The sequence below is a fragment of the Onychomys torridus genome, chromosome 5, assembly GCF_903995425.1.
Source record: "Onychomys torridus chromosome 5, mOncTor1.1, whole genome shotgun sequence".
NCBI classification, from domain to species: Eukaryota; Metazoa; Chordata; class Mammalia; order Rodentia; family Cricetidae; genus Onychomys; species Onychomys torridus.
In genome coordinates, this window is record NC_050447.1 from 51,152,628 (window position 1) to 51,179,134 (window position 26,507).

Genomic DNA, 26,507 nt, shown 5'->3' on the forward strand with positions numbered 1-26,507 from the left:
TGACAGCAAGCACCTTGGCCTGCATTGAGCCATCTCATCATGCTCAACTCTCTGATGCCTCTTCCGTTAAAATGGGGTGCTTGGACATGTCCACAGTTTAGTGCTGTCCAGCAGTCTGCTTAGACAGTGTAGAGCTCAGTGTTGGAGGAATTGTAGGCAGCTGCCTGAACAAAGGGGTGGACACTCAGTGATGTCAAGGCAACAAGTCTTGCTGGGGACCTGGGAACTTCCCAAGGGCCAGTGCCCCTCAAATCCTGTTAGAGAGACCAGGGTCCCTGCTGGCACTGCTGGTCCTTTGAGAGGTCTGGGTATCTACTTGGAGCATGTTCCTTTGCTTGGATTTCCCATTCTTTTTGCTCATGTTCAATGCTGAGAGGCTAAGAGGTTGCGGGCCTGACCCAGAATGGTGGAATCCCAGGGAACCAGACTCCGGTAGGACCACAGGTCCCTGTGAACAGAAAGCTACCACCACAATCCCACAAGCAATTGGTAGGCTAAAGATGGGGTCTCCCAGTCCCAGAAGATGCAGGGCTGAGAGATCCAGAGCCACCTAGGCTGGACTCAACAGCAGGAAGAGTCCTGTGTGGGGCCAGCCTTGGAGAAGGATGATACAGCGCAGCTGGGAAGGCAAGCTTGAGGCAAGCTTCCAGACATCCTTCTGCAGCCTCAGGAAGTGGAGGTTAGGTGCTAGAGCCCCATATACTGAGCCCACAACAAGACCCTTGGCTAATGGGATGGCTCTGTCTGGGGTGCCAAGCTAGCTAGTGGAGGAGATACTGTTCCCACCATATCTCGTCAGTTTCCCACCTCCCCGGAGGCTACTGGTGCTACCTCTCACAGCCGCCTCCCACCACCCTACGTATCCCTGTCTTGGTAGTGACATCCTTTTTGACTCCAGAATCTTCTGGAGTCCTGTTTGTTGATGTTTAACATGCCCCACTCCACTCCTACACCCTGCTCTGCACGGCGGATCTCCGTCCGACTTCACCTCAGTTTCATGGTCTCCCTTACCCTCTTACCTCCATGACTTTTGGTCAGGCCTCGGCCCTATATTTAGGCAGAAATTGGCAAAGAGAATGGGCTGGGAGGTAATTTCTGTCGTCGTCAACACCTCCTCTTCCGAATGCCTTTCTCTGGGGAGGAGAGGAAGGGTATGGAGAGGGAGGTGTAATGATGCTTCCCTTCCACCTGAGGGCTGGTTGTGGACGTGTCAGGTAAGAGTGGCTGGGAAAGAACATGCCGAGTCCCTCTCTGACCCTCAGCCATCGACCAGAGATTGGCTAGAACTCTCCTTGCCTACCCCGGGCCTACAGATTCTGAGAGACAGGGACACCCTTCTTGCTCCCCGCTTGCACCGTGCAGACAGTGAGCTCCCACTAAGTTGCTCATGATTCAGGTGACTATCCTAAGAGGGGCGCAGAGCTTTGGTGCGACCCTGGGGTGGGTTGTGCCTCTCTCGGAGGCTGTGTGGACGCAAACCGGTGCCTAGGTTCCAGTAGCGCGGAGCCTTCAGCACCGAATGAACCCTACAGAGACACAACAATCCCAGAGCTCGCGTGCAACCCAGACCCCTATCTCTCAGCTCCAGTGCGAGGATCGAGACTCAGCTCCAGCGGCTTTCTCCCGGCGATCTGCTCCCTGCTTAGTCCCTGCGCTTTTCTCCTATGGCCCCACCCCGGCCCCGCCCCTTCGCGGTCCCCTCCATCCCTTCCCCGCTGCATCGCCGCCCTACAGCCCCCGCGCTGTGGCGGCCGCCCGAGACACGTGTGCCCGCGCCCGGCGGGCGTGCGGGGGAGCGCGGCCACGCCTGGCCCAGCCACCATTTCTCTGGCGCCCACCGGTTCGAGTGCGGAGCCTGAAGCATGAGCGGGGTCTCGGAGCGTGTGGTGGCCCCGGGGGTGGTGCCTGCACCCTGCGCCTCGAAGGTGGAGCTGCGGCTGAGCTGTCGGCACCTGCTGGACCGGGACCCGCTGACCAAGTCCGACCCCAGCGTGGTGCTGCTGCAGCAGGCACAGGGCCAGTGGCTACAGGTAGGGCGGCCAGCGTCCTGGAGCTGGGACCTGAAGATCTAAGCGTGAGTTGAGATTTGGGGTGCCGGCAAGGGTGTCCCGAAACTGGGGCTACTAGGGCAAAAGAGGAGGTGTCCACCTGGTATGAGAAGGGCGGGGCAGCAAGGGAGCAGCGGGTGAAAGGGACCTGGGTGCAAAGTGCCCAGAAGTGCAGCTGAGGGGCTCAGGCTGGGACTGTAGCGCTAGCGTGAAGCGCCCAGGCTAGACTAGTGAGCTCAGGAGGGAGTGCGGCTCAGGAATGGGAGGAAAATGCCTAAGGCAAGTATAGGGGCTGTCTAAAGTCCCAGGGCCCCCCTTTATTGGCTGTCATGACTATGAGCCTCTCACCCATGAAGCGAAGGCACCTGAAGTAGGGTGGCCAGTGGCTTTAGGGCTGCTAGCTAGACCTCGCTGGTTGGGTAGAATGGAGCTGGGCAGGGCTGGACAGGGACTCCATCGTTCAGCTTCAAGTCGCCCTGGCAAGAGGACTGCCCAGCCTGTCACCTGTCTCCTCACTGGTTAGGCGAAATCGCAAATTATTTGCATGTGGCTACCGTTGAGGTCAGCAAGCCCCTCCCCACTCCTTAATGCCCCCTGCCGACCCAGATGTGAGTGCCTGCCTCCAGCGTGGGGTTTTTCCGCTAGACACCCATCAACCCAGGTTAGCCAGCATCTTCAGAGAAGTGCGCTTCGCTGTACTCGCTAGCTTTCATTAGCCCTCAGATCTTAGTTGTGGGCCAGTGTCAGGGATATTGCCCATGTTCTGTGCTGTACAAAACCCATTTCTCAGTCACCCTCTTCCATGGGGTACTGGCTTCATCTCAGGAGTGAGAAATAGGGTCACACCTTAGTTGGGAGGCCTAATAGGCATAAAAGACTTGAGCCTGAGTCCCTAGCCAAATAGGAGTGCTCCCCCCAACAGCAGCTCTGGGCCACCCCTTGGCTGTGGCAGTCATGTGCAGGAAACAGGGGAGAAGAGCTAGGAAAGAGGTGTTAGACAGACTCTGTGACTATAGTGAGGCTAGTCCGGGAACCTAGGACATGCAGAGGATCCAGGCAGTGAAGGGGGAGACATATGGGGTGGTACCTCACTTAACACCTGCTCTGCATATTCACTCTGGCATCTCAGGGTATTTATTTCTTAGGCTCTGGGGCTGAGAAATCTTGTGGTTCACTGACCTTGAAGATGAAGGGCCTGCCCCAAACCATGTGTTTAAATGCCTAGAAGGTACTGGGGGGCTTCTGCTGCTCCAGGCTGTTTAAGGACCATCTTGTGGCCCAAGTCTTCCCATAAAATTTGTTATTCTGTTGCTTGGTCCGATTGCTGCCTGGTGCATATACTTCTGGGAAGGGCCCAAGCAGATCTCCCCTTTTTTATGTAGATGCCTCTATGGTGAGGGAATTTGACAGTCTATTAGCTAAAGTTTTTCATTGGTATATGTTCTAGAAGACAGTGCTGAACTCAGTGGGAGAGAGGCTGGTGGACATAGGTCCCTCCAGCAGGGATATCTCCTTGCCATTTAGCTGAGTGCTGGGGGAAGGTCTCCACATTGGGCTTGCCCTGCCCAAGGCTGGAATCTGATTCTGTCCCTGACATCTGGGTCCTTAGGTAGAACCCTACTGGTTTCTGAGCCTCGGTTTTACCATCTGTAATGTGGGGATAAGCAGGCAGTGATAGGCATGAGATGAGAGGATACAGAGAAATTATAGCTTGTGACTGGCTTGTTGCAGGTGGACAGAACCGAGGTGGTAAAGAGCAGTCTGCATCCCGTGTTCTCCAAGGTCTTCACTGTCGACTATTACTTCGAGGAGGTGCAGAAGCTACGATTTGAGGTGTATGACACCCATGGGCCTAGTGGGCTGAGTTGCCAGGATGACGACTTCCTAGGGGGCATGGAGTGTACCTTGGGGCAAGTGAGTACCCGTTACCTTGGAAGGGAGCAGGGTAGGAAGAGCTTCCAGGGTGGTGACCCTCAACTCAGGGATGAGCGTCTGGCCCTGCGCACCTCCACTTCTTTCTAAAGGCACTTCTTTGTTTGAGACAGCCCAGGCTGTCTTTGAAGCTGAGATCCTCCTGCTTCAGCCTCCTGAGTCCTGCTGTTACAGGAGTGCACCCGCACGTCCACCTCTTCTTATTAGCTGTGTTGTTTGTTTTAGATGGTCTCATTTTGTAGCCCTGGCTGCTCTGGAGACTCAGAGCCATCCACTTGTTTGTGCCTCCCAAGCGCTGGCATTAAAAGTGTGTGCTACCAACCCTGGCCCCGTATCAATTTTTAACAATTTATTTATTTTGTGTGTATGGGTGTTCTGCGTACAGCTGTGCCTGTGAACCATGTCCCTCCTGTGTCCTTGGAGAATAGAAGAGGGTGTCAGAGCCTCTGGAAGCAGAGTTACAGACGGTTGTGATTCTCTGCGTGGGTGCTGGGAGCCAAACCTGGATCCCCTGCAAGAGCAGCAGTATTCTCAACTGCTAAGCCATCTCTCCTAGAATTTGTGTTTGTTTATTCTTTTTTTTAGGAATGTGTATACGTGTGTGTGTGTGTGTGTGTGTGTGTGTGTGTGTGTGTATGTGTGTGTGTATAAAAACAAGATGTCATATAGCTCAGGTTGGCCCCGAACACCCCATGTTGCCAAGGATGACATTGTTTCTCTTGTTTTTATTTCTCAATCACTGAAATTACAGGCATGCAACACCATACCAGTTTTAATATTTTTTGAACTGGGTTATATGCTCCTGTTTCCAGTAGGCCTGTTCTGGCATTCTCCTTCCAGCCCCTGCCCAGCCCTGCCATGAGGTCTTCATACCTATTTCAGAGAAGTGTTCTCACATGAGTGAATAAACATACATTTTTTCCTTAAAAATAGCTAGTACCTCACTTGATAAAGTGCTTGCCTATTGTGCACAAAGCCCTGGGTTAGATGTCCCCAACACCACATAAAAAGAAATAGAGGTGAAAGAATCAGAAAGTTAAGGTCACCAGGCATGGTGATGAAAATTTTTAATCCCAGCACTCAGGACACAGAAGCTGATAGTGAGTTCAAAACCTGTCTGATCTACATAATGAGTTCTAGCCAAGGCTATATAAAGAGATCCTGTCTCAAAAAAAAGAAAAAAAAAAGAAGATCGTCTTCAGCTATATAGTGAATTTGAAACCAACTTAGATTACATGAGACTGTCTTGAGAGAGAGAGAGAGAGAGAGAGAGAGAGAGAGAGAGAGAGCACCTGGGAAAATACCTCACCTGATAAGAGCTCTTGTCGCGCACACATGAGGGCCTGAGTTCAAGTCTCCAGCTTTGAGGGACGGAGGCAGGAAAGTCACTGGAGCTTCTTGGTCACCCATTGAGCCCCAGGTTCAGTGAGAGGCACTGTGCACATCCACACATACATGCACACACATCCGCTCTCTACCACAAAGCAGGTATGGTAGGTAGTACATGCCTACCTGTGATTCTAACATTTGGGAGTTGAAGGCAGGAGGCCAGGAGTTCAAGGCCATCCTCAGACACATGTCAAATGAGACCAGTCAGAGCTATTTGAGATCTTGTCTCAACACAAGAAAAAAGAAAGAAGAAAGAAAGAGAAGGGATGAAAGAAAACCACAGCTGTAGTGTCTCTCACCTATAATCCCAGCCCTCAGCAGGCTGAGGAAGGAGGATTACCACCAGTTCCCCATCAGCCTTGGCAGCATAGTAAGATCCCTTCTTAAAACTCTATTTCTCTCTCCTCCCTCCCTCCCTCCTTCCTTTTCCCGTCTCCCCAAACCACACTCACCCTATACACATTGTTCTGCAACTTGTTTTTTTTTCTCTCTCTTCATGAGTCTTTCCACATCAGCACCCGAGCCTGATGCACAGCTCAGTGGCAATGTTTACAACTAACATTTGAGGTTCTGGGTTCTCTTCCCCACAAGGCAAGGGGAGGTCTCCACATTTTTCCTTGCAGCCGGGGTTGAGGGGAGTAGTGCGTGAGGGTGTCTTGCTTGGGGGACTCCGCCTGCAGCCTGGAGTTGCTCTCCTTGCCTTTTCTCTCCTGTTGCCCATGTGACAAGCGCTTTCTGCTGCTAGTTACTCTGCATGTGCACTGGGCTGTGTGCTACACCCTTCCCAACCAGCCACAGGGTGTCCTTTACATTCAGGAGTAGTTTACAGACAACAAAATGGGGGTGCTGAGATGGACAGTTTCATGTGACTGTCTACTGACTAGATGGCCTTTTCTGTCGCCCTGAGGCTGCCCTTTCCTGCCAGTGCCTTGGCTGTTTCTGCTCTTGAGTTTCCTGTGTGGTAACCACCCGGCATGCTCCGGGTGCCTGATCCTCCATCCCAGCATCATGTGGTGACTCATCCCTGTCACTGCCTGGTCAGGGCTCTTCAGATCTTTTTGCCATCCCCATTTCACACAACAAAGGCTGAGATGGAGTGGGGCACAATTCTTCCAGGTTCCTACGGAAGATGGCACAGTCATAGATACCTTCACACACGTGCACCACAGCCCAGGCGGGAACATATATAGACATACATGGCCACATGCAGATGGACACATACAGATTCTATACTTAAACACGTCTTTGTGTGCTGTCTGCACTGAATTCAGCTTGGCTACATGTCAGGTACCACAATCTCTAGCTTTTTTTTTTTTTTTTTTTTTTTTTTTTGGTTTTTTTGAGACAGGGTTTCTCTGTGTGGTTTGGGTGCCTGTCCTGAATCTCGCTCTGTAGACCAGGCTGGCTCTGCCTCCTGAGTGCTGGGATTAAAGGTGTGTGCCACCGCCATATGTCTCTAGCTCTTTTTTTTTTTTTTTTTTTACCATCATCCCTTGGTAAAACCAGTAGCAAATGTGAAGCAGACAGCACCCCTGAAAGTCAAGGTGATAGCTACCCTGTAAACAGAACCATCTTGGGCCTTCACTCACGGAGCCACTGATTTCTCCAGGGAGATGTGAAGGCTGTTATTTAGACCAGGGCATGCTTCCCAAGAGGGTCTACTCAATCTTGCCTCTTAGACTCTGTTCCCTGGCAGTCAGGTGATCTGCTGTGTGCAGCCTGGGCTATGTGAAGTCATCTCCTTCCTTCAGTTAGGGGTGCATTGCTCCATGGGTGAGCTATCTACCCAGTGGAAGAGATGAGGAAGGGAGGCCAAGTTGGGAGATGAATTCTCTAGGAACTGAGCACTGGGACTCACATCTGAATGGCCCTCTCCATGTGCTTTGCAAAAAAGTGAAGTATGCTTCTTCTGCTACTCCAGGGCCGCTCTGACTTGTTCAAGACAGTGGTGATCCAGGGTAGGGCTCAGAGCTATTCAACTAGCCACCCTACGAGGGTTTTCATTCCCAAGCCGAAGAGTAGAATAAGGCCAGCTGACTGAGGGTTGATGTCCTAATGAATCTGCTTCTGGTGCCCTGCACATATGCCAACTGTATGATGTGTGTGCCCTACAGGCAGGTGATAGGTTGGCCCAGGAGTGGTGGAAATGAGAAATGGCGCACAGATGTCAAGTAGCACATTCTGGCAACAGCAGGAAGGCCTCTGGAGCCCAGGGGATGGTGGGGATCCAGTGAGAGCAGAAATAAGATCCTAGGGAGACTGAGGAACGTCCTCTTCCTCCCTGATCCCTGCTGACTTCCTTGGCTTCCAGATTGTGGCCCAGAAGAAAATGACACGCCCGTTGCTGTTGAGATTCGGCAGAAATGCTGGCAAATCCACCATCACGGTGAGACCCAGAGCTGAGAGCGTCCCTTCCCGCGTGGCTTGGGGGAGGGGTGTCTTGGGAGGAGGTAAGTAGGGAGGGCCTCAGGTGGACTGTAGCTGTGGAGCTGCCAGGAGAGACTAGAGCCCCCTCAGGGCCAGTGGCAGCTGAGGCGAGAGGATGAGACCTGTGGCCTGGAGCCCACAGACCCCATGTGACACTCTCAGGTGACAGCTGAGGATATCTCTGGGAACAACGGCTATGTGGAGCTCTCCTTCCAAGCCAGGAAGCTGGACGACAAGGTGAGGCTAGGATCCACTGCGTGTTGGGCTCTGAGCCTCCTGCAGGCTGGCTCGTTGTGAAAACCTACTTCCTGCTCATCACTGGCCTCTAAGCTTCAGAAACAAGTGACGTGGTGGCTGTGTGTGGAGTCCTTGGCATGCTGCGGTCACAGTCTTGGCCTAGTCACTATGCTCATTGTTAACTGTTACATTTTACAGTCATTGCTGTGGTCACCATCACCCTCCCACCACATACACACACACTCTGCTGTATGGGTAGAAAGCATTGTTCTGCATTGCATGTGGCATGTGGTCACCAAGCTGCCTCTGGCAGAGTATGTGTTTAGTGATGGGGAGGGAGGCCCAGGGAGGACAGAGCCTGGTTCATAGGTTCTTCTCATGGGGTGGGGACTGACCCTGAATAGGTAGGTATCTGTCCCTTTTGAGATATGTAAGCCGAGACAATCAAGAGTGGGTGGGTGGGGTGTGAACAGCCAGTTAGACACCTGGGGTCACTGTGGGCACTTTAGAAGCCAATGAAGCCTCCACATAGTGTGCTCTTCTCACTGTGGGCTCTCAGGGAATGTTTGCAACTTATTTTATGCCGGGGGAAATTAAGTCTGTGGGGAAGGGATGAAACACCAACTGCAGAGGCTGAAGCCAGCATCCAGCCGTAAGGGATGGAGCCATCCTCCAGCCCAAAGTTGGCTAGCCTCCTTGCCAGCACATCCTCTGATGCTCCAGGACCTCTTCAGCAAGTCGGACCCCTTCCTAGAGTTGTATCGGGTCAACGATGACAGGAGTGAGCAGCTGGTGTACAGGACAGAGGTGAGGAGCCCACTGCCTGATGACAGAGGGGCTTCAGGGGTCCAGTGAAGTGACTAGAAAAGGGCCCAGCATCCTCTCAGAGAGGGGACAGAGGGATACTCCAACCATGTGGCTGTGGAGTCTTTATCTCCAAGACCCTTGACTCTCTTTCGATGGATGGAACAGCTGGGTGGACTTGGCTCTCTGTCCGCCCAAATTTAGCGTGGCAGCTTTGTTGTTACTGTTCCTATTTTTAGGCATACCTGCTTCCTCCTGCCGGGAAACAGGATTTTAGTTACAGCCGGGAGAGAGTTTCCTTTTGAGACAAATTAATTTGAGTGAAGAGAATCTATTTAAGGAGAAAACAGCCCTGGGGGCTGAAGTGAGGCAGAAGCTCTTAGGGTCAGAGGTGGAGGGAGTGGAGAGCGGGAAGGTCTGGGCTACACCCAGTCCTGTTTGGAGCCTGAAAGGAGCCTAGTCTCCGGGTACCATAGTCTCCATGGGGCCGGGTACAGGCTGCCACTCAAGTGGCCCTTGGCAGCTGAGAACCCTGTACCCTGGCTAAGGGACCCACGACCTAAGGACCCCGTGGATCCCTGGGCCCTAGCTCCCTTGGGGTTCCCACCCAAGTCAGTCTTTCTGGCCCACAGGTAGTGAAGAATAACCTTAACCCAGTGTGGGAACCCTTCAAGTTATCACTGAATTCCCTCTGCAGCTGTGAGGAGACACGGCCTCTGAAGGTGAGGATGAAGCAGGAGACAGACAGGAAGTGAGGTCAGGGTTAGAGGGGTTGGGGGAGGAGGGACTTAGCCATAGGCTCAGGGCCAGGAGCCATGGGCAGGTATCCCGTTCTTCCAGAGCCACTAAGGCCTTGGAGAGTGAGGATTTGTGGATAAGGGGAGCCTGGGGAGGGGAGTGATGAGTGAGAGCCTGGCCAGGCCCGGAAGGGCTGCAGGTCCTCTGAGGAACGGTCCACTGAGAGGCCTGGCTCCCCAGTGCCTGGTCTGGGACTATGACTCTCGAGGGAAGCATGACTTCATTGGCGAGTTCACCACCACCTTCACAGAGATGCAGAAGGCCTTTGAGGAGGAGCAGGTGAGTTGCTGGCCCATCTCGGGCACAGGTTCTGACTCGGTCCAGTGGGTCTCTGGGAGGCTGGTTATTCTATCCCACCCTAGAGAAGACATGAAAGTGACAGAGAGCAGTAACGCCCACCACGTGACTAGAACAGGGGCCTCCGAGCAAGTGACCATGTGAGCAACCATGTCTATTTGTGTGTCAAGGTGGGAGGGCGCCCTTCCTGGGGCCTACCTAGCCTCTGAAGCTGGGTGGGTATGGTGGGAGAGTTGCCTTGGGCTCCTTCTTGGGCCCTGGTGTCCCTCAGGAAGATCTAGGGGCTGACTGTAGTACCAAGGTTGCAGTGTGTGCAGGGTCTAACCCGGGCCCTTACCTTGCTCATTGTCTCAGCTACATGGCTCCTCTCTTCCTTTTGTGCTTGAATGCTTCCCTTGTGGAATGAGTATGTCCCCACAGAGGCCATTCCTGACCCCCATGGGCAGCATGGGCCTTGTTTGTACTCACTGCCCGAGATAGTCTTGTGGAGTGTGAGGTGACCAGCAGCGCTGGGACTTCCAGGGGCTCCAGGCCCCTCTGTGGGAGGGGCCTAGGATACTGCTGCGCTGGGTGGAGTTTCTGCCTGTCCCTATCTCTGTCCCAGGCGCAGTGGGACTGTGTGAATGCCAAGTACAAACAGAAGAAGCGCAATTACAAGAATTCTGGGGTGGTGGTCCTGGCAGACCTGAAGGTGAGTGAGCCTCCATGTTGCCTGGAGGCCCTAGGGGGATGAGTTAGTGGGATTAGCTTCTCCATGCTGTCAGATGGTTCTCAAAGATACAGTTCTGAGGACTGGTGGGCTTCACTGTGGGATCTTGAAATACCTGGGAAGGGTGACGGAGGAGGGAAGAGGAAGATGCCCCCACAGATTATAGTGCCTTGGGGAGAGATGCCCAGAAGGCTCCCTCCCCCACTGACACAGGCCTGGGTGGAGTAGGGTGGGGTGAAGGGTCATGAGTGGTTTTACCAACGGCATTGCCTGGAAGCTCCACAGAGTCCACTCCTTCCTGGATTACATCATGGGTGGCTGCCAGATCCACTGCACGGTGAGTCCATGGGTCCTGCCCTCCATGCTGCCCTCAGCCAACGGGGCAGGACTTCTGTCAAGCCCCCGAACCCCAGTCCATGTACAGAGAGTGGCAGGTTCCTGGGCACTGTTCGTTTTTCATCCACATTTCTCTGTGTCTTTCCCTTTGTGCCAACGAGGAATAGGAAGCGGGAGTTCAGGACCAGCCCTGGGCCACCATCCCATAGCAGCATCCAGGGCTTACCTTCTGCAAAACCATAGGGACAGGAGAAAAACAAACAAACAGCCTTAAAGAGGAAAACAGGAGTGAGCACTTGGCTAACAAGGGCTGCAGAGTCCAGCTGGCTTAGCCTTGGGCATATCACAGACAGAAGTAGTCTGGACAGAAGGTCTAGGGGAGGCCATCACAGACTGTGCTGCCTGTGTTTATGTACAGCTATGCTGGGCTGCTGAACAGAGCCACACCCAAAGTGGTCTTAAGGATGACGAGGTGGAGGGCACAGAGGGGACTAGGCTAAGAGAGGACCATAGTAGTTGGGAAGAGAGAGTGTTTCCATGGGCCTTGTCCCTCTGAGTGGAATTTAGCTCAGAGATTCTCCCAGAGGATAGGGTCAATGCCACCCTGGAATTCCAAGAGTGATACTTACAGTTTTCAGGGTCTGGGTAGCCCCCTCATGTCCTGGGGGATAGTGAGTCATCCCAGTGAAGAGTCGAGTTTGCAAAGAGCTGGGGAAACTGAGATGCTAGGCTCCTGACAACAAGCTGGGCTTGGGTACCGTTTGCCAGTCCAGCGCAGGTGCACACTGAAGCCCGTCTTCCTGGCCCTTGCAGGTAGCCATCGACTTCACAGCCTCCAATGGCGACCCAAGGAACAGCTGCTCCCTCCACCACATCAACCCTTACCAGCCCAATGAGTACCTCAGGGCACTGGTGGCAGTGGGCGAGGTCTGCCAGGATTATGACAGGTGCGGGCCCCACCTGTCTCTCTGGGTCAAGCTGGGCTTGGGGGCTTTTCTGAAGTGGTGCTATGATTGACACATGATGTGCCAGCGAGGTCAGCTCCAGCAAAAGTGGGAACATCTTCGCAGCAACCCAGTGGAGGCAGACAGTATACCCACCAGACAGCCATCTCAACTGACCCCTGCGGTGGGTACAGAACCTTCAGGGGATGGGGATGACATGGCCACACACCGCTTCACTGTGACACAACCTGGAGACTGATTGGAAATTGTTTTATAGAGCAGAGAACACACTCACAGGGCTTGGGGTGACTAGCGAGGCAGAGGCTAAGTGCAAACCCAGGTGGCTGGGGCTCTGAGATCCTCACCATGGCCCAGATCCCCACCCTGAGCCCCCTGCCCATGGATCCCTCCTTCTGTGGGGGAAAGCAGAGGAATATTGTGGGGGCAGAGTTGGTTCCCTTCAGGAGACACCACCTCAGGCCAGAAAGCCCCCCAAGCGGGGTCTTCAGGCCTGGAGGGAAGAACCCAGGAGCAGTTTCCATCCCTCTGAGGTCCTGCCTGTGCTCATGATGGTTTTTAGCTCAGTGTCTCAGTTTCCCCGATGTGTTTTGTCTATGATCCCTATTCCTGGCCCAGCAAGGCCCTTGTCCAGTGTCTACCTTGACTCGCCTTTGGGGGCCAGGTTCCTGGAGTTATCAACTTCACCTCTTTTCCAGTGACAAGCGATTTTCTGCTTTGGGATTTGGAGCCCGGATCCCTCCCAAGTATGAGGTAGGAGGGCCCTGGGCTTGGGCCCTATCCCTACTCCCGTGCATCTGCCTAGGCCTCTAGTGCCTTCACCTCCCAGGCAGGAGTGTCCTGGATACAATGATGCTGGTTGCCACTGTTCCCTTTTGGGATGGGGCTGGAGGGAGGAGAGACTCTAGCCAATGGTCCAGAGAGGTGACTAATGGATCTATGGGCACCACCCATGCTCCTATCAGAGAGGCTCGGTGACAATTCAGTACTGCTTACGTATAAAAACGTGGCAGGAGAGGGGATTTATTGGTTAACGTACCTTAGGATATGTAGTTATTGTTGGGTCCAGGTGCTAAAGTAATTGCCCAACATTAGTCTGTCTGTCTGCCTCCTTCTTGGCTTCCTCTCTCCGTGGAGATCTTCTCACATGGGCCCCCAGATCAACAAACCGACTTCTCCCCTAAGTGGGAATAAGTGGGTTCTGGGAAGGTCCTGGCTGACTCTTGTCCCCACCTAGGTGTCCCATGACTTTGCCATCAACTTCAACCCTGAGGATGATGAATGTGAAGGTACGGGCTGGGGGTGGGTTTGGTGTAGCGGTATATTGGGCCAGGCTCACTCCTCTGTCCCCTACAGGAATCCAGGGAGTGGTGGAAGCTTACCAGAACTGCCTGCCTAAGGTCCAGCTCTACGGCCCCACCAACGTGGCACCCATCATCTCCAAGGTGGCCCGCATGGCAGCAGCTGAGGAGCGCACAGGGGAGGCCTCTGTAGGTGACTGAGGACAGGGTCTGCACGCATCCAGCTGTGGAAACAGTTAACTGTGTGTAGTAGTGGCTAAGAGCCAGGGAAGCAGTTATTTGGGTCCAGTCCAGTGCAAAGGCAGCCAAGCAGTGTGGGGCTGGATGAGGGACGAGCTCAGCTTGTTAGCTGTGGCTCTCTCCAAGTCCCAGGCAGTCAGTTTTTATTTTGGGCAGAGGACTGAATGAATCTCTTCAAAGTCAGCCCTCGGCTGTCAGGAACAGACACTGGTTGACCTCAGTTTCCCCTGCCTCCTGTCCCTTTGCACCAGACGGCAGGGATTAGATAACTGTTGAGGCATCCTCCGTGCACATCTGTAGCATTTTCCTTAGGATTACATTCTGCTTTGTAGCCCTGTGTGTGTTGCTGAGACTCAGTTGGCCTACTGATTCCTTTTGATTTTTCATTTTGGAAAGAATGTCATATTTGCAAGGGACCAGCCTAGTGCATGACTTCTGGTCGTCCACTTGGTCATAGGATTTACCAGTTTGTCCCTCCTCTCTTCCTTCCCTTCTCCCTCCCCCTTCCAGGTCCTTTTATCCTCTCCTCCTCCCACCCCCTCCTGCCCCATCCCTTCTGTGTTTATTCTAAGTGTCCTTCTGAACCATTGGAGAAGATGTAGCCTAATATCACCTTTCTCCTTAAATACCCACATTTCTGGTATCTGCAGCGTGGGTCCTCTGTATATCATGTGTCTGGCAGGACAAAGAAGGCAGCCCCTCCTGCTCTCTAATCCTCCCAGGTCCACATTCTTACCTGTCTCCAGATCCTCCCCAGGTGTGGTCTGACTTGGGATCTTCCTCACTTTTGCATGTTCCTATCATCTTGACCTCCACACTTTGGTCATGAGTAGTCCTGCTGCCCAACTGCATTCTGGGCTGGGGGAGGGTGCAGAGGCCAGAAGCCTAATCTTTGGGTAGGGACTGTGGCACACTACAGGCAGTGGAGCCTCTCCAGGGATGACATTCAAGCTTCCTCTCTGCTCCAGGAAGGAGGGGCTCCAACAGGCATCATCCAGGTTTCTAGTCAGGTGCAGTCCAGACTGGATGTGGTGAACCTGGCCAGTATGTCTTCTGATCAGGGTTCCCCTTCTTTTACAATAACTTTTATGCTTTCTGTTTTCCTTGGGGAAAAAAACTTTTTTAAAAGTTGAAGTCTCAAGCCAGTTGGTGGTGGCGCACACCTTTAATCCCAGCACTCAGGAGACAGGCAGGTGGATCTCTGTGAATTCCAAGCCAGCCTGGTTTACAAAGTGAGTTCTAGGATGGCCAAGGCTACCTCTCTCCATGGAGATCTTCTCACATGGGCCCCCAGATGGATGGAAAAACCAAACCAAGCCAAAACAAAACAGCAGCAACTAAAAGAGTTGAGATCTCATAATGTTTTCCAAAAGTAAGGAAATTTCGAAGTGGGGCTGGTGAGGGACTTGCCTTGCAAGTCTGCTGACCTGAGCTTGGTCCCCAGAATCCACATGGCGGAGGGGCAAGCCAGAGAGTTGACCCCTGGCTTCCACATGTGCATCACATACAGCAATAATCTATTTTTTTTAATTTAAAAATAAGAAATCACAAAATGACTCCCATAGATCCATCTCCTGCTCAACAAATGCCCCGTCTGTCTCTTGTCTGAATTTAAACATTTTCACTCTTGAGTTAATTTCAGACTTAGAGAAAAGTCACAACACCACTCTGTCACACCCTTTTCCAGGGCCCTTTATGTCATAGGCGCTCTGCTTCATTTTGCTTGTGTTTTGTAAAAATTTGGTTTAACTATTTTGTTGTGATAAAATACACACAGCTGAAAATGTATGATTATGACTATTTTAACTGGCCAGCTAAGATAGTGGTTCTCAACATGTGGGTCACGACCCCTTTGGGGTGAAATAACCCTCTCACAGGGGTTGCCTAAGACCATTGGAAATCAAGACATTTACATTATGATTCATAAAAGTAGCAAAATTACAGTTATGAAATAGCAATGAAAAAATTTACGGTTGGGGATTACTACAACGTGAGGAACTATGTTAAAGGGTGGAGATGTTAGTGAGGTCGCTGACCACTGAGCTGAAAGTTTTGAGGACATTCACACATTCCTTCCCTTCTCCCTTTTTGCAAATAACCTGAGTTTCAGCCTTTTTTTTTTTTTTTTTAACTTCACAGGGAAACTCTATACCTTATGTGTTTTAATTTATGCTGATTGCCATGTGTTAAATACTGAATGGTGCTTTTAGAAACGCTGAGTGCTGAAATTACAGTCAGGTTTATTTTGTGTTTGTTTGTTTGTTTATTCATCGAGACAAATCTTGCTCTGTAGCCCTGGCTAGCCTGAAACTTTCTATGGAAACCAGGCTGGCCTCAAGCTTGCAGCAGTCCCCTGGCCTCTGCCTCCTGAGTGCTGAGATTCAGATGTGTGCCATAGTGCTGGCTAATTTCTAGTGAATTCTTTCAGAGCAGATTGCAACTCTGTTCCTCAGACATCAGCATATAGGGACACCCTCTTCTGTGCACCGAGGTCACCCTCTTATGACCACAGTATGAATGTCACCTTCAGGAAATTCATTTGTGTTAGGTGTTGGGGCATTGAGCCCAGTTTTTGCACAGTAGGCAGAAACTTCACTGCCAGCCTAGTAAAGTTTTGTTTTGTTTTTAGTGGGGATTGTTTTGTCTGTTCATTTGAGACAGGTCCTCACTCTATAACCCAGGCTGGCCTGAAACTCACTGTGTGGTCTAGGCTAGCCTTGAACTTGCAGCAGCTTCCCTGTCTCAGCCTCTTGAGTGCAAGAATTACAAGTGTGAGCCACCACCACGTGTAGTTTCCCTTTCTCTCTCTCTCTCTCTCTCTCTCTCTCTCTCTCTCTCTCTCTCTCCTCCTCCTCCCCCTCCTCCCCCCTCCTCCTCCTCCTCCTCCTCCTCCTCCTCCTCCTCCTCCTCCTCCTCCTCCTCCTCCTCCTCCTCCTCCTCTTCTTCTTCTTCTTCTTCTTCTTCTTCTTCTTCTTCTTCTTCTTCTTCTTCTTCTTCTTTTCTGGAGCTGAGGACCAAACCCAGGGCCTTGTGATTGCTAGGCAAGTGCCTCTACAACCCCCTAGTTTTGTTTTTGTTTTTGTTTTTTTGAGACAGGGGTTCTCTGTGTAGCCCTGGCTGTCCTGGAACTCACTCTGTAGACCAGGCTGGTCTTGAACTCAAAGATCCACCTGCCTCACATAGTTTTTGTTCTCCCCCCCCCCCCGGAGCTGAGGACTGAACCCAGGGCCTTGCACTTGCTAGGCAAGGGCTCTACCACTGAGCTAAATCCCCAACCCTATTTTTTAAAACTTTATCTGTGTGGATTTTGCCTATATGCAAGCCTGTGCCCCAAGTGTGTGCCTGGTGCCTAAAGAGGTCAGAGGGCATCAGATCCTCTGAAACTGGATTTACAGATGGTTGTGAATCCCCATAGGAAAGCTGGGAATGAATCCATGTCCTCTGGAAGAGTAGCCTGTGCTCTTAACCCCTGAACCAGCTCTCTAGCCCCAATTGTCCAAGTGTTTAAACAATTTTGTAATGTTTATTGTATGTGTATGAGTGTTCTGTCTCCATGTATGTCTGTGCATCATATGTCCACAGAGGCTAGAAGGGTATAGGATCCACTGGAACTGGAGTTATAGATGGTTGTGAGCCCCCATGTGGGTGCTGAGAATCAAACCCAGGTTCTGAGCCCCTCTCTTGTCATTTTTGAAGCATAGACAGGGCACCCTGGTATCAGGGTGTTGGAGCCCTCTCCACCCGGGAGTCCTCCTCTGGTGTCAGACCTGGGTTTAAGCCCTGCTTTGGTGGCCTTGTCTGTAAAGTAGATTCTCAGTGCCCCTCTCGGAGTCACTGGCCATTTGGCAATGATGGGTAGAGCACTGAGCTTTACTCTGTATAGTGGCCAATTGGAATTTACCTTTAGGAGTGTGATAAGTATTGTGTTGTGCTTCAGCAGAAACAGTTTCAGAAAAGCCTGGGCACTGCAGAGCCACACACAGTAGGGGCTTCTCCTGGTAGGGGCTGGAGCTGGATGTGACTTGTGTGGTTTGGGAGGACCCAGAGACTAGCACCCCCACTTCTTCCCTATGCCTCCAGCAATACTACATACTCCTAATCCTCACGGATGGTGTGGTAACTGACATGTCAGACACTCGAGAGGCCATTGTACGCGCCTCCCATCTGCCCATGTCCGTCATCATCGTTGGGGTGGGCAACGCTGACTTCACTGATATGCAGATCCTAGACGGGGATGATGGAGTCCTGCGTTCCCCACGTGGTGAGCCCGCACTCCGTGACATCGTTCAGTTTGTGCCCTTCCGTGAACTCAAGAACGTAAGTGCCAGGGAGGGGGATGGTACGGAGGGTTGGGCCCAGGGTGGGGGTACCCACTGCTCCATGCATGCGTGGCTTTCCTGCTCAGGATGTGGCCCCTGGGGATGGTTCCCTAGTCAGTCTTTATTCTCCAGCATGATCAGTGCCTGAGCAGTGAGCTGCTGACCCTAATATCGATGACACAGAGAGAGCATGTGTGTAAAGCGTGTGTGTGTGTGTGTGTGTGTGTGTGTGTGTGTGTGTGTGTGTGTGTGAGGGTTCTGTGGACCCGGCACACAGCTCCCCATGGTTACTCCACAGTAAACACATCACATGGATTCTCCCACACATGCACACTGCGAGTTCATGAGGGTTGGTACCTGGCCCCACTTCATCTTCAGCATGTGCCATTTCCTGTTGTGCGGGAGAAATGAAAGGGTGGGTGGGGATCCCAGCACACCGGGACAGAGTGGACACCTCCATTAGCTCTTGCTAGAACAGTGTAGGGGCTTGGTGGTTGTATTTTCAGTCTGTGTCTTTAGTAGAAGCTCAGCAGACTGCCAAGTCACATGTCCCTTAAGTAGATTTGCGTTCCGGGACTATACCAGATAGGGGACGAGGATATAGAAGGCCCTCAGATGTAACCATCTTGTCTCTGTACCCAGGCGTCCCCTGCAGCACTGGCCAAGTGTGTGTTGGCTGAGGTGCCCAAGCAGGTGGTTGAGTATTACAGTCACAAGGAACTGCCTCCACGCAGCCTTGGTGCCCAAACTGGAGGGGCTGGTCCCAGCTCAGCACCATGAGGATGCCAGGCGAGGGGGGCCCTGAGCAACATGTCCATCTGCAGCACCTCCTGAGCCCCCAGAGACCCCTCAGAAGCTTATCACCTAGCCCAGGCCCCAGCCTACTCCTGTGTTCTGCTGGTCTGGGCCGTGGCCTACTCCCCAAGATGAAGAAATCCAGGCCTCATGGAGTGGCAGGAATCAGCAGCTCCCCCATGCCTGCACCTCCCTGCACCCAACAGGCATGGAGCAGAGTATGCTGAGAGAAATGGAGGGCCCGGACAGCTCAGCTATGGAGTGCCTCCCTGGGTGAAGGGGTGATGTCATTTGATTCTGTGGGGAGAGGAAGCACCCCAACCCTTGAGGACACCTAGGCCTAGGCACACTGTCCCATAGGTTTCTCTGTCCTGTCTGACATCACTCCTACCTGTTCCCATACCTGAGACCCTGAGGCCTGCAGGGTCTGTGGGAGGTAGTTTTGGGTATAATAAAGTATCCCTTTATCCTCACATTCCTGTGCCTTTCTTGCTTCAGGGGATCTGGTGTGAATGTCCCTAGAACCAGGCTCATCAGGTCACCCACAACAGTAAGGCTTGCAGGCCTGGTCTTGAGGTCCCCTCAGCCAATATCTGCTAATGTGTCAGCAGCCCTGAGTGACTTTGGATTGCACTCAGAATTCACCATGTGCCACAAGCTGTCGGCTGAGGGCAGCTTCCACCTGTCTGAGTGGGGGTGGGTTTCTAATTGAGATTTCCTCTCAATCATCTTATCTAAGAAAAACAAATTGTCCCAATCCTGAATCAGACCCACCCACCTATCAATCTATCTATCCACTCTGGGGTTATTTTTAGCTACTGATTCATCTCCCGTTAAGCCCAGATAATAGGCATCACCATGGTAACCTGGCTACGATTCCGGAAGGGCCGGTGGATTTTGGTCTCTTTGGGGACAGAGAGGACACCAGAGAAATATACTATCCATGGATATATGGGGAGGTAGAGCCCCAGCAGGGTGAGGCTGTGGGCCCAGAGTGTTATCCCAGGTCAGACCCAGTCCCCACACTGTAAGAGCCCAACAGTTCCTAGAAGTCTTGCCTGAGTTCTTTGGTGAAGCCAAGGGGCCTGGGATCATAGTAGCAGCAGGTGGCAGAGAAGGGGCGTGGTTTATGCATGTAGGAGAGTCAGTGGATAGCTGCTGGCCAGAGAGATGAGGAAGGAAGAGTCCTTCCAAGAGCTGGTCCTTTCAGAGAAGCGAGAAGGAGCTGAGTTTCTGTCAACACTTGAGGAACCTGATCCAGAAGCGTGTCCCAGGCTCTCACAAAGAAATCAAGGCTCAGACCAGTGGAGGGACATGCCTGGGTCAGACACGGATGACAGCGGGGCCAGGACATCCTTGCTTTGCAAAGTTCCTGTTTTCAGCCCCTTTTGCTACATGTGTGCCATTTGATTTCTGGAATGCAGAGGAGCTTGTGTGAATTGAACCCCTGACAAGGCAGCCAACATGTGTTTCCAGATATTCAGAATCTTCCTCACTCTTGAGCATATAGCATGTGGGAATGACCCTTAGGGCCTCAGGTGAAAATTTCCCATGTTGGCTGCACTAGGGGTCCACAGTAGCTGAGAGCCCCACAGCCTGCCCCCCTGGGACCTACCCTGGAGGAGGACTCCGGCATACTGTGGATCCCCCTGCTCCTCTGCAGGCTTGGAAGCATCTGCTGGTCAAGCTGACTGGCTCCAGCTTTTAAGACCTGTGGATTTGTATCAGTGTCTGGCCTGAGATAATGCCTCTCCATCTGCGGAGGTCTGATCCTGGCTCCTTGTCTGCCATAGACGAGGAAGGCTGCTTAAGAGGGCTTTGAGTTATTCCATTGAGAGGTAGGCTTACATTCTGTCTTTCTGAACTTGGGCAGACTTGGGGTCCAATGTAACTTCCATAGCTAAGGCATAGAAATACTAAGTGCTAAGTGGTCTCTCCCAGCACTCAGCAGAGATGATGGATCTCTGTAAATTCAAGTCTAGACTAGTCTACATAGTAAGTTCTAGGTCAGTATGGCTACATAGTAAGGCCCTGTCTGAAAAACAAAACAAATGCTGAGTGGTGGTGGTGCACGCCATTAATCCCAGTAGAGGCAGGCAGATCTCTGTGAGTTCAAGGCCAGCCTGGTCTACAGAGCAAGTTCCAGAAGAGAGATACACAAGAAACCTGCCTCAAATACACCCCCTCCCACACACACCACCACAAAGACCAAGTACTATCCTGCTCAGTTGAGATGTTAGCCCTCAGGGGCCGCCATGCCAGGAACAGCCCATAGCCTGTGTCATAAGCTCCTGGCCCCAATGGGCTCCCATCCTGCAGTAACTACATGGCTAAGGGGCAAATGACCTCAGAGTACCATTGCGGTCCCCCTCTCTCAGCCAGCTAAGACTCAGCCTTGGCTGACGTCACTGATAACAGAGGAAAGACATGAAGCAGAGCCACACAGCTGGGCAGGCAAGACGCCTGTCTTACAGAACGGATTGAGAGGATCCATGTTCCTATGCTCCAAGCATCATGCTTCAGCTTGACCTGTCATGCCCTCTGACATATAAAGTAGGAGACTGCCTGTGTGGTGGTCAGCCCGGCAGGGGGGTACCACTTTCTTAGTCTGAAGGAACAGCTACCCCACGTTTCAGCCTTTTTCTTCTTAGTGTGCTCCCACCTCCGTCTGTGCCCTCCTTATAGAGCTTCCGGGCTCTATCGGGCCTCAGAGGCCAAGCTCTGCCTTGCTGGATTACTGCCCATTCTCCTCCTGATCCGAGCTAGGCTAGGCGGGATGGAGGGGGTGGGAAGGACTAGCCCCATCAAGGCTGTTCTTTCTCCTGCTGCTGAGAGGAAGTGCAGGCAGGAACCTGTGACTAAGTGCCTGTAATTGGTGTGGGGGCTCCAGAGCTGTCAGACAAGCCCCACAGACCGGCCAATCACACAAGAGCTGTGAGGGAAGCTGTTCCCTTCGCCACCTGCCCCTCGCCTGTCCTTTGGCTGATAGACACCCCTCACTGGTGGGCAATCCGCTGGCCCTGCGGGGGGGGGGGGGTGTCCTCCCCCTCCTCTCTCCTCCCTTCTTTCCCCTCCTCCTCTCTCCAGATCTCAGCCGCCTGCACACTGTGGAGTATTCCTCCATTCTCAGTACTCTCTAAGCTTTTGCTTAAACCTCACCGTGCTGAATTCTCACAACAGCTCCACGTGATGGCCTACTGTGAGTGCATTTCATGGAAGGGGGAGCTGAATGCAGAGAAGTGAAGCAATTTAGCTAAAAACTCACACAGCAGAATCTTGAGCTGGGCCGTCCATGCTGACTCCCAGGCTGCAAAGCCCAGAGTCTTGGTTATGTGTGTGTAGGCATACGTCTGTGTGCATGTAAATATGTGCATGTGTGTGTTGTTATACTATGTGTCAGAGTGTGCATGTGTGCACTAGGGAAGGGTCTCAGCCTTTAGTTGCTTTACTATTGAAGCCTCTTTGCAAGACACTCCCAGCCACACTTGGGTTGGTCTACTCTGAGGGGTTTTGTCCCAACAAAAGCATCCAGATACAGAGTGCAGCCTGTTATTTGCAGGGTCTAGGTGAAGCTTGTGTCTCTCTTGAATAGGTATGTCAATTGACTCCAGTTTACAGATGGGTACTGGGCCTCAAAGGCAAGAGAGAGCTATGCCCCTCAACGCACGGATGAAAACTGGGGTGTTAGTTGAGTGTGAGGAGTTTGCCTCAGGTAGCCTCAACCCCAGAAGGTTCCATTTTACAACTAAAGGCAGACTTTTAGCCATAGTGGTGGGGTAAGCAGTCAGCAGTTTGGGGCGCTAGGAGTTATACGACCTTTTAGGCTGGCTGGCTATGCCGTGGGGTGGAGAACTGATGACCAGGGGCTAATAGACTAAAATCCTCCTAGAGCTACTGTGTTGAACATAATGTCCCTGAGAAACAGCCCTGGGATAGGGAAAAAGAGGAGAGGGGCCACCTGCCTTGCTCTGAGCTCTATGTTTGAGGGCTTCTATTTCAGCAACCAGGATGAGACCCAGGAACATGATCCTAAGACATCCTCAGAGCCAGCCAGTCTCTTCTCAGTGCCACTTTCTCAGCCAGGGCCACAACTGTGACCCTGGTCAGGCCTGAGGCATAGACCTCAAGGCAACCCTTGGTGAGATTTCAGGCTGATACATACCAAAGAGGCTCTCGGTCATCACGTGAGAGGGAAGGGGGGATGTGTTGGTCTCTTTCTGGCTTGTGCAATTTCTCTTTCCTCCCAAGATCATGAGTGGTCCAGGCTTCTGACACCCAAAGGAGAGTCTGACACAAGGTCGGTGCGTCTTTTGAGACTCCATCTCCATTCCCAGTTCCAACCTATATTACCAAGACAATCCGCCCTTACTGGCTCATCCTAAGTCCCTGCTGGACCCACCCACATGGGTCAATCCTGGATCACTAGCTATGGCTGTGGCCCGAGGCAAATGTCTGTGCCTGTTTGTGGTCTTGGAGCACCTCCTGATGCTGCCACTTCCCTAACTGATCACAGTGCGCCAACTGTTTTGTTGGGCTTTGAACCTTATGTAGATGGAACCACGGTGCATGTGTCTCTTTTCTCACTGCCCCCTAGGGTTCACGTGTCACTCATCTGACTGTGGGCAGGTTCCTCTTCCACTGCATCTGTGCCGTGCCTCCTTCTCTAACTACTGAAGATGCTCTGGACATCCCTAAACTCAGTTTTATCAGGCTGACCCGCTGGCCAGAGGGCGAACACAGTTCATTCTGGAGAGGCACCTTCTAGGGACAGACCTCATCCAGAACCATCCTTTGTGTTTTCATCTCAGCCTTTCTGGGCACATGGCCAATCCTGGGGCTTGACTTGACTTGCTTTCTCTGCTGCTGAGACACAGTGCTTACAGGCCACTGGGGCCTCATGGGTTTTTGTTGTTGTTTTGAGACAAGGTCTCACCATGTAGCATGGGGTGGCCTGGGACGCTCTATGTAGACCAAACTGATCCTGAACTCCCAGAGACCCACCTGCTTTTGTCTCCCACCTACTAGGATTAAAGATGTGCCCCACCACGCTGCAGTGTTTGTTTTGTTTAGAGTCAGAGTCCTATTTATCTAGGCCACTTACTATGCAGCCAAAGATGACCTGTGATTTCTGATTCTCCTGTCTCCACCTCCCAAGTGTTGGGATTGCAGGCTTGGACCATCATATTAGGTTTTATGAGTGCTGAAGATCCAGTTCAGGGCTTTGTACACCCTAGGTAAGCACTTCAACAACTGAGCTACACCCCAGCTCATGGTATCTTTTTTGGAAAATCACTTGTTGTCATAGGAACTCCCATTCTGGGGACACATCAGAAGGTCCAAAGTCAAGGCTAATGGTGCCATGTTTGTGACCATTATAAATGGCATCTATAAGGAATGGCTGTGGCCATTCAATTATCTTTTGAGTATGAGGACTTGGGTTGTTAAGAGCAACCTGGCAGTCAGGACATACCCTTCATTGGAGCTCTCATGTAGTGTTTGGTTTTTTGTTTTTGTTTTTGTTTTGTTTTTTCCCCTCCGCCTCCTTAATACTGGGACTAAAGGCATGCACTCTCCATGCCCAGCTTCATGTAGTTATATTTATCTTTTTTTTTTTTTTCAAGACAGGGTTTCTCTTTGTAGCTTTGGAGGCTGTCCTGGAACTCACTTTGTAGACCAGGCTGGCCTCAAACTCACAGAGATCCACCTGGCTCTGCCTCCCGAGCCCTGGAATCAAAGGTGTGTACCACCACCGCCCAGCTCATGTAGTTATCTTAATTGTTAGGCTGCAGAGATCCTACTCAAGGTGAGTGGGGGCATCTCTGTCATACCTTTCTGCTTGCTCTAACCTCTCTGCAAAGGGATCTTTGGGTGCTGGACGATGACTCGCCTGGTAAAGTACCTGCTGTAGCAGCATGAGGAATGTAGCTTGGATCCTTGGAACTTGTGTAAAAAGCCAGGTGTACCTTTATGCATTTGTAATTGCAGCACTGGTAGAGAGACAGACAGAACTTGGCCATGGAACTCCAGGCCAAGTTCAGGTTCAGTGAGAGACCCTGTCTCAAAAAATAAAGTGGAAAAGCTAAGGCATGGCTTACCAGTTAAGAGCACTTGCTGCTCTCCCAGAGGATCCAAGTTCAGTTCCTGGCACCCAAGTTAGGCAGCTCATAACTGCCTGCAACCCCAGTTTCAGAAGATCTGACACCCTTTTCTGGCTTTCACAAGCACTGACACACACATATATACACATAAATAATAAATAAATAAAACATTTTTTTATTAAAAAAAGCTTATCTTAAAAAAAGTGGAGACTATTTAAGTCACCTGATGTTGACTTCTGGTTTCCATAGGCATGGACATAATAAAGCATATGTATTTACACGCACATGTGCACACACATAAACACATACAAAGGGCTCTGTAGTATGTGACATGCAGGGTTGCATTAGAGAAATCAGGAGTGGAGTGGACCTATGGGATTGGGGTTATGTGAAGCTCTAGGATGGGAGGTACAAATAATGGGAGCAGGAGAGAGCCACAGGTATAACAGGGCCCCAGACCTTAGCACAACTGACTCCATGATGGAAGTACCACTCAAGCTGTGAAGCTCAGCATGTAGACAGCACCACCTGCCAAAACTAAACAAAGGCTTAATCCATCAAAGTCCACCGATCTGGGAAAGTCTCTAAATGTGCTAACCTTACTTTTTGGCTTCTGTAGTTCTGCTTCTGGCTAACTGCTCTCGTTAACAGAAATGTGTCAACCCAGAACATGGTTTGTGTGCTTAAAAGCTCATCCTGAGAAAGGCTCAGTGCTGCACTGGGATCCTGAACACCCCGTGTAGTCACTGGCTGGCTAATAAAGACTTCCTGTTGGCTTAAATCTATGTTCTAACAGTCTTCTCTGGTGAACACCACACAGCACAGGGTGAGAGAAATGTTAGCTCTGTCCTTATCTGGTTGGAGATACATAGCTTTGTTGCTATTCAAACCCAGGAGCTTTTTGTTGCTGATATATTTTTTTTTAAGATTTATTTATTTATTTTATGTGTATAAGTGTTCTGTCTGCATGTATGCCTGAAAGCCAGAAGAGGGCATCTGATCCCACTACAGATGGCTGTGAGTCACCCTGTGGTTGCTGGAAATTGTGGTTGCTGGGAATTGAACTCAGGACCTCTGGAAGAGCAGCCAGTGCTCTTAACTTTGAGCCATCTCTCCAGCCCCTCCCCATAGTTTTGTTTTTGAGACAGGATATTACTATGTGGCTTTGTCTGGCCTGGAACTTACATGTAGACTGGGCTAGCCTTGAACTCAACAGATCCATCTGCCTCTGCTTCCTGAATGCTGGGATTAAAGGCACACAACAGCACACCCAGAAGTTGTAGGGTTCTTGCTTAGCATGTGTGAATCCCTGGCTTCAGTCTCCAGTGCTGTAACTCAGCTCTGTTCCCCTCTTCAGGCAGTCCTAGTCCTGTGTGCCTGATGCCCGCCCTCAGGCTCCTCTTGCCCATGGACACTGGAATGTAGTCATTCTGGCCTCTTAGCTGGACTGGAAAGCCTTATGAGGATCTGCGTCTAAGTTTTCACCCAAGAAAACAGAGAAGCGGGGCTTGTTCCTTCCCTGCCTCTCCCAGGGCAGGCTCCACGTTGCCTCTGCATTTCATTTCCAGGGTATCCTCTTTCACAACTCTCTTGGAGGCTCCTGGTCTGAGACAGGCAAGCTGGACTTGGCTTTTGACACCAAGACTCTGAGGGGGACACCTGGCCAGTCACATTACTCATAGCAACCTGCCTCATACCTGGTGCCTCCCTGCTTGTGTACTGTGGCTGGGGTTGAGCACTGGACACAAGTGCCACCATGTCCAAGATGTAGATTCTTGGCATCTGGATGCCTTAGTGTTCCATACTGGGACAGGC

The 26,507-nt window shown here is 51.6% G+C and overlaps 1 protein-coding gene across 3 annotated transcripts; it reads left to right on the top strand.

The window, feature by feature from the left end:
* The first annotated feature begins 1,665 nt into the window (after window positions 1-1,665).
* Cpne7 (copine 7) lies at window positions 1,666-19,069 on the top strand. 3 transcript variants are annotated; one of them, XM_036188703.1, is made up of 15 exons: window positions 1,666-2,030; window positions 3,780-3,962; window positions 7,681-7,755; window positions 7,959-8,033; window positions 8,757-8,840; window positions 9,470-9,559; window positions 9,816-9,914; window positions 10,537-10,623; window positions 10,919-10,978; window positions 11,791-11,924; window positions 12,638-12,692; window positions 13,177-13,228; window positions 13,296-13,429; window positions 17,702-17,797; window positions 18,442-19,069. In XM_036188703.1, the coding sequence occupies exons 1-15, from the start codon at window positions 1,863-1,865 to the stop codon at window positions 18,577-18,579; spliced, it is 1,530 nt and encodes a 509-aa protein (XP_036044596.1). In that variant the 5' UTR covers window positions 1,666-1,862; the 3' UTR covers window positions 18,580-19,069. The 3 variants fall into 3 exon arrangements, with proteins under 3 accessions (XP_036044596.1, XP_036044594.1, XP_036044595.1); XM_036188701.1 differs by having other exon boundaries at window positions 1,667-2,030; window positions 17,561-17,797; XM_036188702.1 differs by lacking the exon at window positions 10,919-10,978 and having other exon boundaries at window positions 1,667-2,030; window positions 17,561-17,797.
* The last annotated feature ends 7,438 nt before the right edge of the window (window positions 19,070-26,507 follow it).